The sequence below is a fragment of the Coturnix japonica genome, chromosome 9 (assembly GCF_054131305.1).
Source record: "Coturnix japonica strain WE chromosome 9, WE-NBRP24, whole genome shotgun sequence".
Classification (NCBI taxonomy): domain Eukaryota; kingdom Metazoa; phylum Chordata; class Aves; order Galliformes; family Phasianidae; genus Coturnix; species Coturnix japonica.
The window spans coordinates 3,060,753-3,074,345 of NC_140671.1; the positions used below are offsets into that span (position 1 = coordinate 3,060,753).

At 39.2% G+C, this 13,593-nt stretch overlaps 1 protein-coding gene across 4 annotated transcripts in view; it reads left to right on the plus strand.

Moving 5' to 3' along the window:
- Positions 1 to 13,593, plus strand: part of TMEM132D (transmembrane protein 132D) — a 176,213-nt gene that overhangs the window by 33,538 nt on the left and 129,082 nt on the right. For 3 of the 4 annotated variants that reach the window (XM_015878476.3, XM_015878477.3, XM_085509479.1), the window contains one exon: positions 2,986 to 3,874. The exons of the other annotated variant lie outside the window; for it this stretch is intronic. In XM_015878476.3, the coding sequence (XP_015733962.2) occupies positions 2,986 to 3,874 (889 nt within the window). The remainder of the gene's footprint in view (positions 1 to 2,985; positions 3,875 to 13,593) is intronic. 4 annotated transcript variants of the gene reach the window in all.

The following is a 13,593-nucleotide window of genomic DNA, read 5'->3' on the forward strand; positions in this document are numbered from 1 at the left end:
CAGAATTGGGTTGTATTGGCTTGTTTCAAACTGTTGCGGCTCATCTGGAACCAAAGTACTGCAACACTGGTCCACAAGTTCAGTAGGTATTCTTCAGTAGACCGCAAAGCAAAATCATGCACTCTAGGACAGGGTCGGTCCTTTGAGTTCAGTAATGCTGCACAGCAGCAGTCCCTCAGGACCCAGCATTGCCTGCTGTACTCCTCTGGAAGAATCTCTTTTTCCCCTGCAGTGTCTCAGCTTAAGATAGACTGATCTTATAGCTTGCCACAACTAATGAATTCCAAGTTGTGCAGGCTGCATCTAAATGCTAGGAATCTATCCTACTGTGGATGGACTGAACTCCTTGAAGGTTGTTCTGTTCTTTATTTTTTTTTTCCCTGGGTTATCCCTGTGGAAATATAATTGTGATGTTATAGGTTTGATGTAATATTTAGGATAGATGTTGTAACTGAAAATTTTGAATCTGGGTCTCATCCAAAAACGTACAAAATTGTAATCTTCTGCAATTTTTCCTCTTTGCTTCAAACATGCTTAATGTGTACAGAAATTGCCATGGTTGCAATCAAGGACTCTGGTAGTTTTTGTGTTTAATTTCCTATCCTTCAAAATCCTTGATAAACTCTCATGGTCAAAATCCAGATGGTAGATCAGAACTCAGTGTAGTGTTTGAGCATTTTTTTTCCCCCTGTTTGTGCTGATTATAACTCTTCCTAGATAAAGTGTAAAATCGTTTGAATGTTTGGCCTTTGGCTGTTTGGAAAGCTGCTGTCAGCTTCCAGCACAAATATGAATTCAGTTCACAGTGACAGCTTGCTGGTACGGCAAAGCACAGCCATGAGCAGACCAGTTTGCAGTCTAAAAACCAATGGACCCATCTCAATCTGCTGGGACTGTTTCCTTTTTTTATTAAGCATTTCTTCTATTCTGAACAATCATTGATTTACAAACTCTGAGGAACGCTGTCCTGTGGAGATGGGGAATATAGAGGGAAGATTTTTTAATCCCTTAGGTAATTAAGCTTTAAAATAAATGATTAAAAAATTATGAGGCGAAACACTCTGTTAGTTTTAATATAAAAATAATGTACTTCTCCCTGTGGAACGCAAGGAAGGGAGCTGCAATCAAAATAAGGGAAATAAAAAATTGAATACCCTGTGCTTTTTTCCTTTAAGTTGCCTCCTTGATGCCTCGCTGTGTTTAATGGTGCTTTGCCAAGCTGTTGGGAGGAGGACAAAATGAGCATGGAATTTATAAATGGGACATTAGATGGAGGAATGATGTTATGGGCTGGGTGATATGAGGAAGTAAAGCAGCAGAACAGATTTTGCCTTAGGGTTGGGTAGGAGAGATGCATCCCTGCAACTCCAAGTATTAGCAAAGCTGTTTAGAGTTGTTAGATCTTTGTTGGGGGACTGCTTAGGAGAAGGTCTTTAAAAGCTATTGCTCACTGGAGTGTATGGAGAGAGAGAAAGTGGAAGCCAAATGATACCAAAGCCGAAAGGTCAAGGCTAAAGTAAAGTTTTGTTTGTTTGTTTGTTTGTTTGTTTGTTTTGCATCCAAAGAATTGCTTTGGTTTACTCTTAGAGGAAATGTTTTGGGTTTCAAAACAGTTCTAATGTTCCTGCTCTTATCTGGGTGAGATCTGCACTGATGGCTTTGTTGTGGAGGTGCATTGCTGATGGGGAGCAGCAGCATGGCTTCCTCTGCGCTCATCTGCAAAGGCAACATTCCCTCTCAGGTCCTCCTGCTTGCAGGTGGAGAGGATGATTGTTGCTTTGAGCAGCATTTTCCAGTTTGTTTTTGGTGAACGGTCTGAAACCAGTTTTTAAAGAATACCTTCCCATAGGATCTGAAGGTAACAAGCCTCATCAAACCTGTTTGAGCCATTTTACAGTGAATTGCAGCACATAAAGGAGAGATTGGTAGTTAGAAAGAGCTGTCATCAGGTTAGGCCAGTGCACTTCCTAACTAGGCAATAAATATTTAGGTCAGATTCCAAACAAATAATAGGGGCTCATAAAGCATCTGTGGAATAGACCACGGGAAATTGGGTTGCTTTTGGATGTCATCCATGTCAACCTTTTGTCACTTTTCTGAGTAAGGTTACGGATTTGAATTTACTGTGGCAAAATAATGCAATTTATAGCAGAATTAGACTGTGAAGACATGAGCATGAAGGTCAGATGTTCAAACGGGGAAGGTCATATTGTATTCACATCTGTATTTTTTAACAGTGTACGTCTTTGCTCTTTGGGACTGACAGTTCTGAGAAAGAATGGAGAGTTGATTCTTTAATATGATAGCCTGCCTCAGGTAATTGCTTGGTGGCACAGTTAAAATAGATGCCTCACAGTGAGAGGCTCAGTGTCATTGAAAATGTTCTTTCCATGTGCAGTGGTGTACAACCTACAGATAATGCATTTGTATTAAGGAACAGCGTTAAGGTTGGGCAACAGTGGTGATATGAAGCTTGATGGTTATTTACTGGAGGAAAAAAAGCTACCCTTTTTCATACATGCACTTAAATAGAAGGGGCCATAAATGGGGTGCGAATAGAACTCTGTTTGAAATCTTGTAGTACTGGAGTATTGTAACAGGGCTTTTGTGTATTGTTTATTGTGCTAAGTGTTCTCCAGGAGAAATTCAGCCTTGTGCTGGAAGACACTTAATTTTGTTTATAATTCAGGTAATTTTGCTCTCCAATAACAAATGTATATTGCAAGTGAAGATGTGACCTTTGGCATAAGTAAACCAATTCAAGCTTCTCTTTGTATCTATCTGTCATATAGAACATAGAAATCCCTACTGCTTTCCAAGCAAGCTGGATAAATCACCATAGGCTACTTCTGCATGAGTTGATAATGCTTATTATTGCCACTAGTACCACCCACAGCACTGTCAAGCCACCATTAAAGTCAGGTAGGTTAAGTCACAGTATGATTTGAAGATTTCATCTTTTAAACTCTCCTTTCCTTTCAACAGTGACTGAGAGTCGAGGGATCCTGGAAAGCATACAGAGGTTTTCTTTACTGCCAACTTACTTGCCTGTGACATATCGTATCCACAATGCAGATGTTTCCTTCTTTCTTAAGGAAGCCAACCAGGATATTATGAGGAATTCTAGCTTGCAGTCGCGAGTGGAGTCATTTCTCATCTACAAATCCAAGAGGCCACCTGTGCTAAATGCCAGCTATGGACCTTTTTCCATTGAACAAGTAGTGCCCCAGGACTTAATGTTGTCTTCAAATCCATTTGGATCTACCAACAAGTTCTCATTTAATTGGAAACTTAAGGCCTTCATAATGAGTGACAAAATCTACCCTAGCAAGCCCAAAGTCCAGGTCCTGTTCTACATTGTGGGTAGGGACTGGGATGACTACAGCACGACGGAGAGGCTGCCCTGCCTGCGGGTGTTTGCCTTCCGGGAGACACGGGAAGTCAGAGGCAGCTGCAGGCTGAAGGGGGACCTGGGGCTGTGTGTGGCAGAGCTGGAACTGCTGCCGGGCTGGTTTAACCCCCCCACCGTTGTAGCTGGCCGTAAGAAACCAATGGAGCATTCTGAGGGGAGTCCTGTGGAGCTGTACTATGCCATACAACCAGGAGATGAGAAAGGGGAATGCACCAAGGAGGATGTAAGGAAAAGTAATGGGATCCGATCAGGGCGCAATGACATTGATGAGTCGGGACCTCCATTGCAGAGGATTGGAAGTGTTTTCCTTTACCAGACACATGCAGTTCCTTCCTTAAACGAAATGAGGTTGGATAATAATATTGCCATTTGGTATGCACCAAAGACTGTCAAGCAAGGTGACATCTTGACTTTCCTTGTATCTATTGCTAAAAATTCAACAGAAGATCAATTCACGCTGAGGTAAGGCTATTTTTTCTTTTGTACCTTTCCTTTTTTTTCCTACTCTTGGTATGGGAAGTCGCTTTCTCATGTAAGAATTTACCCAAAATTCTTCTATTACTTCTCTACAGAAAATGAATTACAGTTATTTGACTTGATTCTTTGTGTACTGCTCAGTCTAATACTGTATGAATTGCTGAGATTTGATCTCTTTCAGTGTGAAAGGATAATTTCAGCAAAAGGCTGTAGAATACTATGTATAAAAAAATTAAATTAGTAGACCTGGGTCTCATATATGTGCTAATAGGAGATAATATGTAAATTCTCCTGAACTGAGGTTTGTGGTGCTTCTAATCTCCCATTGAACTCATGTTAAGATTAGTAAAGCTCAAATCCGCAAAGGTATTTATGGGAATTGAGCAAAAATTAGGCATCTGAGATGGATTTATATGCTTAAATACCTCCCCACAGCTTGTTGTAGGCCTGTCTCTGTTTTATACTTCAGAAACTCAAGCGTGCCATTACTGACATACAAAGACCAAGTCTGGAAATGAAAAACACCTGCTTTGAGTATAACTTTGAAGTTACACTCTAAGTGCCACATTGACTTGGTTACTTTCCAAGGTTTGGGATGTTAGTGGGAAGTTCAGTGCAACTGCTGATATCATCCAAGAACAAACATATCCAAAATAGTTCAAGAACAAAGGCTGTCAGACTATACTGTGGTAAACTGAGGGCAGTTGTGCATTACATGCAAGTGAGATTGCCTGGTTGTCTTCTCAAGTCTGAGGCTCTGCGTGATGGCACTGTTGTGTATCTGACAATACCGTGGATGAATAGTGGGTGCAGAGCTGATTTATTTCTTTTAGCCCTTATAAATGAGTCACAGTAGCTCCATCAGAAGTGAAGCCATGTTGTACTGTGGTCACACAGGTTATTGCCAGCTATTATAATATGATGTAGACACTAGATTTATTCTAGGAGACATGGATTTGGTACCCAATATGCCATAAGCTTCCAGTGTGATTTTACTCAAGTTAGTTGATCTCTCTGCTTCTTCATTTTGCCCTTCTCTAACCTGGTGGGGCTGGTGACAGTGACTGCACCATGCCGTGTCCTCTGCTGCTGCAGTGCAGTACAGCTTGGGCATACAGTGTATACATGGTGATGGATATTGGTTGTCTTCATGGTTGCTGCTCCTATGCTGCAAATATCAGTAGTGTGAGAAAGTGCTGCATCTACTTGGTCTTTTTACAGTACTGACCTCTCTCATAAAGGAAAGCAAAGGTTTTCCCCCATAATATAACTATTAGGAGAAAATTGTACTAGTATTAATCTTTATTTTGAAACTGTCTCTTACATTTAGGAGTCCTAGCCTGAGTGGCAGCAAAACTTGGCAACTGTATTCATAAAGCAAGGCCAAGGGCTGCTGGCAAAATGCTTTTACCATTGCTTTTGCTCCATTGGACTGGAAATAGTGACTTGAACAGATGGAAAATATAGGATGTAGAGATCAAAAAGGAAGCAACAGTAATGTAAAACAACCACAAGTAAAACAAAAATAAAATACATAACTGTACTTTTTTTCAAAATAATTATATTGAGAGTAAACTCTATCCCGTCTTCTAATGGGAAACAATCTCCAAGGTGATCATTGTGGAAGATGCAAAATACTAAGTATATAAGCTAGTGTTGGGTGCCTTTGCTCTTCTTTCTTCTCAGACTGCTCTTCTGTGCAGTAAAATATTTAGATTGGTGTATGTGAGATGGATAGACTGTTTAATTTTGTGGAAGAGTTGGGGCATAAGGGTTAATATCTAGCTTTTGTTTTTAATAAAATAGAGAAAATAAAAATACAACTTGATTGCATGGATGGGAGAGAGAGAAGGAAGGAGATAAAATGGTGAATAAATATAGATTACTGCTAAGCCCCAGGTTTTGGGCTTATACTGGATCACTGAGCCTCGAGAAACTGATTTCTCAGCTTATATCCACACATTTGCTTCCCCTTTGGTCTTAGCTAAGTCACTTATCTTCTCTGAAGCCATTTTACCATGGCTAATATAAACTAGTGTTTGAAGATAAACATGCTATATACGAGCAATGAGCAATATCTTCCCAGTGAAGCAGTGTTAAATGCCCTTATAGAATAAATAAACATTCTGTGCCTTTTATTCTATTACTTAACCTTCTTTTGAGTGCAAATTGTTTGTTGTGTTCTTCGTAAGTGACCAGGTGGGAGGGTTGTGTGTGGTGTCAGTTTTAATACATCCCAGCCCAAAGAGAGCAGCTCTGGAGTCCACAGCCCTTTCTTAATGATCAAAGGCAAACCTCAAAGTCCCTTGATACTGACCAGCTCTGGACATGCTGTCTACACTGTCACAGAAACTGTTTTATCATCATTTAACATGCTGATGGCCAGAGAAGGCTGATGCCCTTTGTCACCTACAAGAAAACACTGGGTGCTTTAATAAAATGCTGAGCTCTGAAATTAACTTTCAGAGGAGTCTCAAACTGTGGCTGAAGATGGGATGGCACTAGTGGTGGGGATGCTGCTGCATGGTGATTTGGATTAAAGGGGAACCCTCAGACATGATGGGTACAGCCACAGGAAATTCAGGATGGAAGTACATTCAGCCACAAGTTTTGAAACATGAACTTTTAAACTTTTTCCTTATTTGCTAATAAGAAATCAGCAATTTTTATCTTAGAGAAGCAGTATGTTCTACTGATATCAGTGAAAACTTGGGATCTTTGGCTAGGACATATTCAAGAAATAGAAAGGGTAGCTGTAATCCCAAACCACAAACAGTTATCTGCTTGTTTGCTTCTACAATAGTAACTGATTTGATTATTGGCCAAAATTCTATTTGTATTTGAGAGAGTAATATATCCTATTGCCAATGAATTGGAATGCTTCTGTTGTTTAACTTTCCATAGCATCTTTCTTTTGATGTATGCATTTTCTTGATAAGTGCTAAAATTTCCTAAGGAAAATAAACTCTTAAGTGAAAGAGAATGGGATTGGGTTTCAGTTAAAGAATCCTGCCTTTATTTCTTGTATTCTGCCATGTCTGTAGCACTGTGGCCTTCATTTTCTTTAGATGCTGCTGCTGAGTGAGTAGCTATTAGAAAATATTTTCATTTGGAGCAAATCCAGTTTAGCTTCACTGGCAGCAAGAAATGTCCTATTTTATACTAAGCTGGTCCATTCCATTCTAACCCTTATATTGTTTTGAGCTTCACTGTCAAAATCTATCACTGGATTTCCAGAAGAAAGAAGTAAAATGTATAAAATACCATTATTCCTATGAAAGAATAGAAGGTTATATTTGAAGCTTGTAAAACAGATACTGTTTGAAAAGATGAACTGAAGTTTTGTGTATGATACTATTAGATTTATAAACCAAACTCAGGAGCCAGGCACCCTTTTTGTAAAGAGTTTGTTGTCTGGCTGTGGTATTTTTTAATGCCTTCCTTCTGTTGATAGTTGTGTGAATGCAGTGACTACTGTGAAATTGTGGTACTGAATAAGCGATGCCCATCAATAATCTGGATAAACTGTCTTAAAAAGCCCCTGGAGTTTAGGTTGCATGAGCTTCACCTATTTTTTCATTTTATCTAGCAATCAATAATAAGCCAGCAAACATGAAAAAGGCTGCATAAATACATGAGGGTGGTGGAGCCGAGATCATTAGCACTCAATTTATACAGCAAGAAAATTTGAACAAGACTGACATTTTATCAAATTGCTTGTATGCTGTTCTAGTTCTGAGCTAAATCTTTTTTTCCCTAGTCCTGAATTAAATCATATTTTAGTGGTAGAAACAATCAGGCAATAAGTGGTGATCAGGAAGGTTACCAGCTACATAAAACTCTGTAATGAGATGGGCTTTTCTCTATGCCTTAGGTTTATAGGGCTATTTGATGGTATCCCCAACCTGAATATGTACATGTTCTGCCAGATTGAGAAGAATCCTAATGTGCATTTTTCTCTTCCCTTGGTAGCTTTGATTTCTTCTGTCATTTAAGCTGCCCCATCTGCATTTGAATTTAAATACATATACATATATGTATGTATATGTAATGAAAATCTTTTCTATGGTATATTCAACTGCTTCTGCCCTTTCAACTACTCTTCTGGCCTGATAACGACAGAAAGCATTGGCCCCTGCCCCCTCAGCTGCACATTTTCCCCTGCCCTGTCACTTTTTGGGAGTCTTTGCTGTAATCTCTTCACCAAGAGATGGTACTGCTGGGAAAATGAAGTTTCTCTTGGCAGTATGACCTTGTCAGGCCAGAAAGTCTGTATCTGATTAGCAACTTCTAGAATTTATGTGTCTAAAGTTAGAGGTTGGATGTCTCTGATTTTTAGGAGGTATAAAAAGTGCGTTTCCACCCACTGTAAGGTTTAGTTAGGGATAAGGATTTTTTTCATTATAACTTTGATTAATTTAGGGAGGCTAAGAACATCAGCTTAAATTGGTTGTAGGAGGCAAATATTTGTTGTTTGTTTGTGTGTTTGTTTTCCTTAGGAATGAGGAGATTTGGGGCAATACGAGATAAATTTCTGGAATAAATGTCATTGAGTTTTATTTTCTTCCCATAGAACTTCTCAGTTCTCAATGGAGAAAATATTAGAGGCTCCTTTGTGGTAAGAAATGAAACAATATGAAAGAAGGCTGTCAGGTCTGTGCTAGATAAATGGAAGACAGATGGTAAGTGTGATTGGCACTGACAATGTGTGAGCTGCCTTGTTTGCAGGTGCTGCTCCTGTCATCCATCACACTTTCACCTAATAGTGGGAGATGTCACTGTGATGTACTTAAATTCCCAGCTGACGGATAAAGCAAAGCCAACAGGAAGAAGGGCTTGGGTGAGGGCAGTTTACTGGGAGCAGCCTGACTTTAAGGTGTGTTAATACAGATAAAGAAATATCAAACATTTTGTTTTGAGATAACACGCAGCGTGTTCTGTCCTGCTGTATGCATGCTCTCCCCAGTGTTGTTTGATCTGTGTGAGGATTTCCCATTGTTTTATCAGGACCAGGGATTATATATTTCACACCAAAGACTTTTCTGAGGGAGCCAGGGACAGCCCTCACAGTGGGTCACTGCCCATCTGCCTCCTGTTTCCTTGAGAATGAAACTTTCATGTTGTTGTTCTGGGACAGGGAAACATGCACCTTTAAGGAAGTTCAGAGGCTCACAATGCTGAGTTCTTGTCATCTTTGGATGTCTATTTATAAAGCAAGGCTTATCCATAACCCCTTTCAGAGTTTCTTTCTAGGTCTGATGTGCCCCAGTTGCAGTGCGGTGTCACCCAGTGACAAAGTTATACAGGTCTTTTATCAACCCGCCAACTGTCTGTCAAGAATCCCTTTGCCAGGTCTGGTTGTTGTGATGAACACATCCATTCCAGTTTCTCATACTTCACTTTTAATTACTGACAAGTTAGGAGCTGGATACTGCGTCCTGCGTGCTTTTCATATATTCTTGTTGGCGCTTACTCTGCTTGTGTTAATCTTAGTGGCCAAATACATCTTCTTGTTAATCTTTGGATTAATGAACTTCCTTCCCCTTTCTTTAACATGCTAGGAAAGCACTCTGTTCTATCCAGGTGAGCATTTTTTTTTTTCTATTTTCAAAAATACTTTATTAAAATAAAGCACATTGAGGAATAGAAGGCATTTTCATGAAGGTGGGGGAAATCTTCTACTTGAAATTATCATTGGCTTCTCACATTGTTTCATCAGCTCTTATATCCCATTGCATTCAAATCCTGTAAGAATAGAGGAGAGCAGAACTACTATTATGAAATCAGCATACATGCTGGCTGATTTATTCAACCCACAAAGAGTATCGATAGTAATAGCTTATGATAGATATTCATAATGCAAAATAATTAATCAGACGTGCATTATTGTAGATCAAGTCTGATCTAGGTAGGTAACAATTTAAAATAATGAAACTAAACTGCACCTACTTGCAACACATGGGGTATTGCCATTAGAATATGAAAAACAGCGCCAGATACTGAGTTTAGATATTCTGTATGGTTGCCCAAACTGATCCTAGAAGCTTCTTTACTGAAGCACAGGGTTAGTGTAATATTTATGGGCATTTCATAGCATTGTCTGCAGAGTTATTGTGGGAATAATGTTAGTTTTCTAAATTTTGATTAAGGTTGACATATTTAGAGCTTGTTTCCAAATTAAGTAGTATTTTGTTTCCATTGGCTGTTTAAAAAATGTATGTATATTACATTCTCATGATCTGCAAAACCAAAAGGCCGGTTCTCCCCAGATTCTAGCAAGGACAGTGCAGTGGATTTGGTGCCATGCAAGCTGTACTGGGGAGAGATCCTCAGCTTGGGCAAGTTGCTGTTTTCCATTACAATGAAGTCAAAGGGTCTGACCAGCAAAATATTATGGAGCTACTTAAACGGTTCTCTGTGACTCATCTATGTGACTGTGCATTTATCTGATGCAAGGAAATATGTGGAAGTAATGTAGGGAAATCTTAGTTTCCTACTGTTGTAATTGAGGCCACCTTATTCCTTTTTCAATGGTACTGTAAGGTTGAGTTCAACGTGCCTTATAAAGCTGAGCTACAAAAAGGTTTTTTTTTGCAGATCCTTGAATCTAATACCCAAACTTTTAAATGTTTGTGTATAAAGACTGTCGTCTTATTTGAGGAATTACTTGCTTCAAGTCTGCATTACTCAAGCTAACAGATACTGAAAATGGCTTTAAATCATTGGGTTTTTTTTCCTTCCTTTCTTGCTTTGTTTTATATATATATATTTTTAACTGATAGGAGTGTTTGCCCCCGGTTAGTGTTCATGTGTTAAAGTATTTTTTCTCTGCAAGCAGAAATGGTAATAGATGTTGATTTGCGTTACCAATGTAAAATAGAAAAACCTCTATGTTAAAATACCCTTTCAGAAATGTGCCTGTGATCTCGCCTTTGCAGACACAGTAATTGCTTTGCCAGTCTGTAGGTTGGAGCAATCTGTAAAAACTAAAAGAAAAATGTCTGTCTCCACCAGCTGAAGCAATTGTTTGTGGACGGATTCAAACCCAGATGCAGAAAGTCAATTTTCAGCATTATCGCTGTAGTTCAGGGAGACATTTAAATAGGCCTTCCACTGCTGAAATGGAAGGGGGAGGAAGGTGAGCTATAGATATGTGCTAAAAGAGAAAGGAGGAACAATTGAAGAGCAATAAACATCAAAGCTGCTGGAAGCAACAATATGAACTTACAGCTGAGTTTCAGCAAAAGCAGTTATTGTACTTGACTCTTTTGTATCATGTATTCTAGTAGATTCCTTTCGACTAAAATGCCTTCCTGTGATGATACTTCACCTTCTTCAATATCATTTCAATCTTTAATACAGGTGCTGGAGAAGCAGAAAACCCTTTTTAAGAAGTGCTGAAACATTTAGGCAAGTGTTAAATTCAACATTGCTAGGAAGATACTGTGAGGGGCAAGGTGGGCTGGAGGGGAGGAGAAAGGAGGATTGAAGACAGGGTGCTCAACCTTCAGGCCAGAGAATGTCAACAGGTGCCTTGCAGAGGAAGAATTTACTCATGTTCATCTGGAAGGACTGACTGCTGCCATTTCTCTTTTATTTTCAGAGATACATTAATTTCTCAATGAACCAAATGTGATGGTTCTTTGCAGCTGTGGGGGAAGATGGAACGATAATGGCTGTTTGGTTTTTTTTGGAAAACAGGTTCCAAATGTCAGTCCATAAATGTTTTAAAATAGGAAAACATTTGCCACAGGGTTGCAAATGAGCTGTCTAAGGCCTAACTGAATAAATAAGTTAACTGCAGAGAAGAATTAAGAGAAAGAGGAGATGGGTAGAGAGAAGGGCATTCCCCAAGATAAATTAACATCTGTGAAATAAAATACTTTTAAATGTATGCTAATGGCCTAAATGTTTCCATATTCAATTAAGTAATAAGTCCCCAGTTGGCAATATCATCCCCAAACATTTATTTACTAAGTGAAGGCTCCGCTGGGATGGCAACGGTGCCATAATGAACTGACATGGGCAGTAAGACATGATAATGCCTACTTCAGAGGGAATTACCACTTTCATAATGCAATTTACAACAGGAATGTAGTTGTTAGAAGAGCTTTTTTTTTTTTTTCCTCTTCATTATGACAGTGTAATTATGACTCTAGTGGCTCAATAATTTCAAGAGGAGTGAGTTACCAAAGCTTTTGTACTGAGTGTTCTCAGGCACTTTTAATATGGGACTAAGTGCTGCTGCTTTGATAAATAGTAATCAAATGGAAGGTTTACACAGAACAGCAGCCTACTTAAAGCTGATCTCATCCTCCTTCACCACTTTCTACTTAGAATGCACTTTATGTTATTTCTTTTTCTGTGTATAATTATTTATCCATTTGATCCAAAAACTCAAAACCATGTAATAGTTGTTGTAAATCGGTTTAGTTCAAATCAGCCATAACTATAGCAACAAGCTCTGTTAAACTTCATAGACTTAGAAAAATCTGACTCAATTTTGAAGTCAGGAGAGCTGAAAAAAGAAAGGAATGTGTGGCTGAATTGCCCAGTGTCAAGTCAAGAGCAGAGTTGATTATTTTTCCTCTTTCACTGTACCAGAATGCCTTCCAGCCTCCCTGTTTGATATATTAAGCACACCAGCAGGTTTTGAAGATAGGTCAGACAATACATGGGGAATAGCTAGGATTTTTTTTTCTTCCATCTTCATTTAATAGACTTTTGTTCTGTTTGCTCTCAAAAAGAACCAATAGCTTTAATATACAGTTTCTCTCTTCTGCCATCAGAATGCCAATGTGATGCCTGATGAACATACTCTCAAGAATCCTTTACCTAATGGGCATGTTAAGCCTAGTAATTATCAGTTGTTTTTCTGCTCTGCTATATATTGTGTTCAGTAACAGGTACACACTACACTGAGAAATCTTTCTGTGGGCCAGTGACAGGTTTCTGATCAGCCTCTCTTCCCCTTGCTATGGAACTGAACAAATAGATGCAGCATTCTCGGCCACTTTCAGTGCTCAGTGAATACAGCTTGGAACATTGCTGTTTTCAAGACCTTACCATGTTAGTAACCAAAATGTAACACTGAATCGACCTGTGGTCCAACATGTATATCCTTTTCATGTACTGTATGTGCCACACAGGAAAAAATGTTGGAAGAGCAGTCTGTGATTTCTGGTTGATGCAAAGGGGGTGCAGCCCTCTGTTTCTGACCCTCCCATGCTTGAACACAAAAGAAGGGACGTGTAAACCAAGAAAAAGCAGTTTAGCAAAGTTGATGAACATCATGTTTGATAACAGTGGTAAAAGATAAAAAGAGTTAGAAAAATAGCAACAGACAGGCAACAGGTTTATTTTTTTCACCTGATATGGCATAAACAATATGAAAAGGTCTTTAAGCAGGAGATGCTCTCAAAGCAGAAGAAACAGTGCTTTGATAACACTGATTTCAGCATAGAGTTCAACAGACACAAGCTATTTGTTCAGGGCCTCCAGCAGTGATGGTAGCACTGCTCATTGCCAGAATGAGCAATTGTTGTATTGCCTTGTAAAAGGAGTGTATAAGCTACAGGTTTATGCATAGATTTCCATCTCTCCTGCATAGCTGGAGTACAAAGGTAGCTTGCTTAAACTTATCTCAGTATCAAGTGTGCTTCTCTGGGTGCTTGAGATCCTGGCTGAAGCACGCTGTGCTTTCC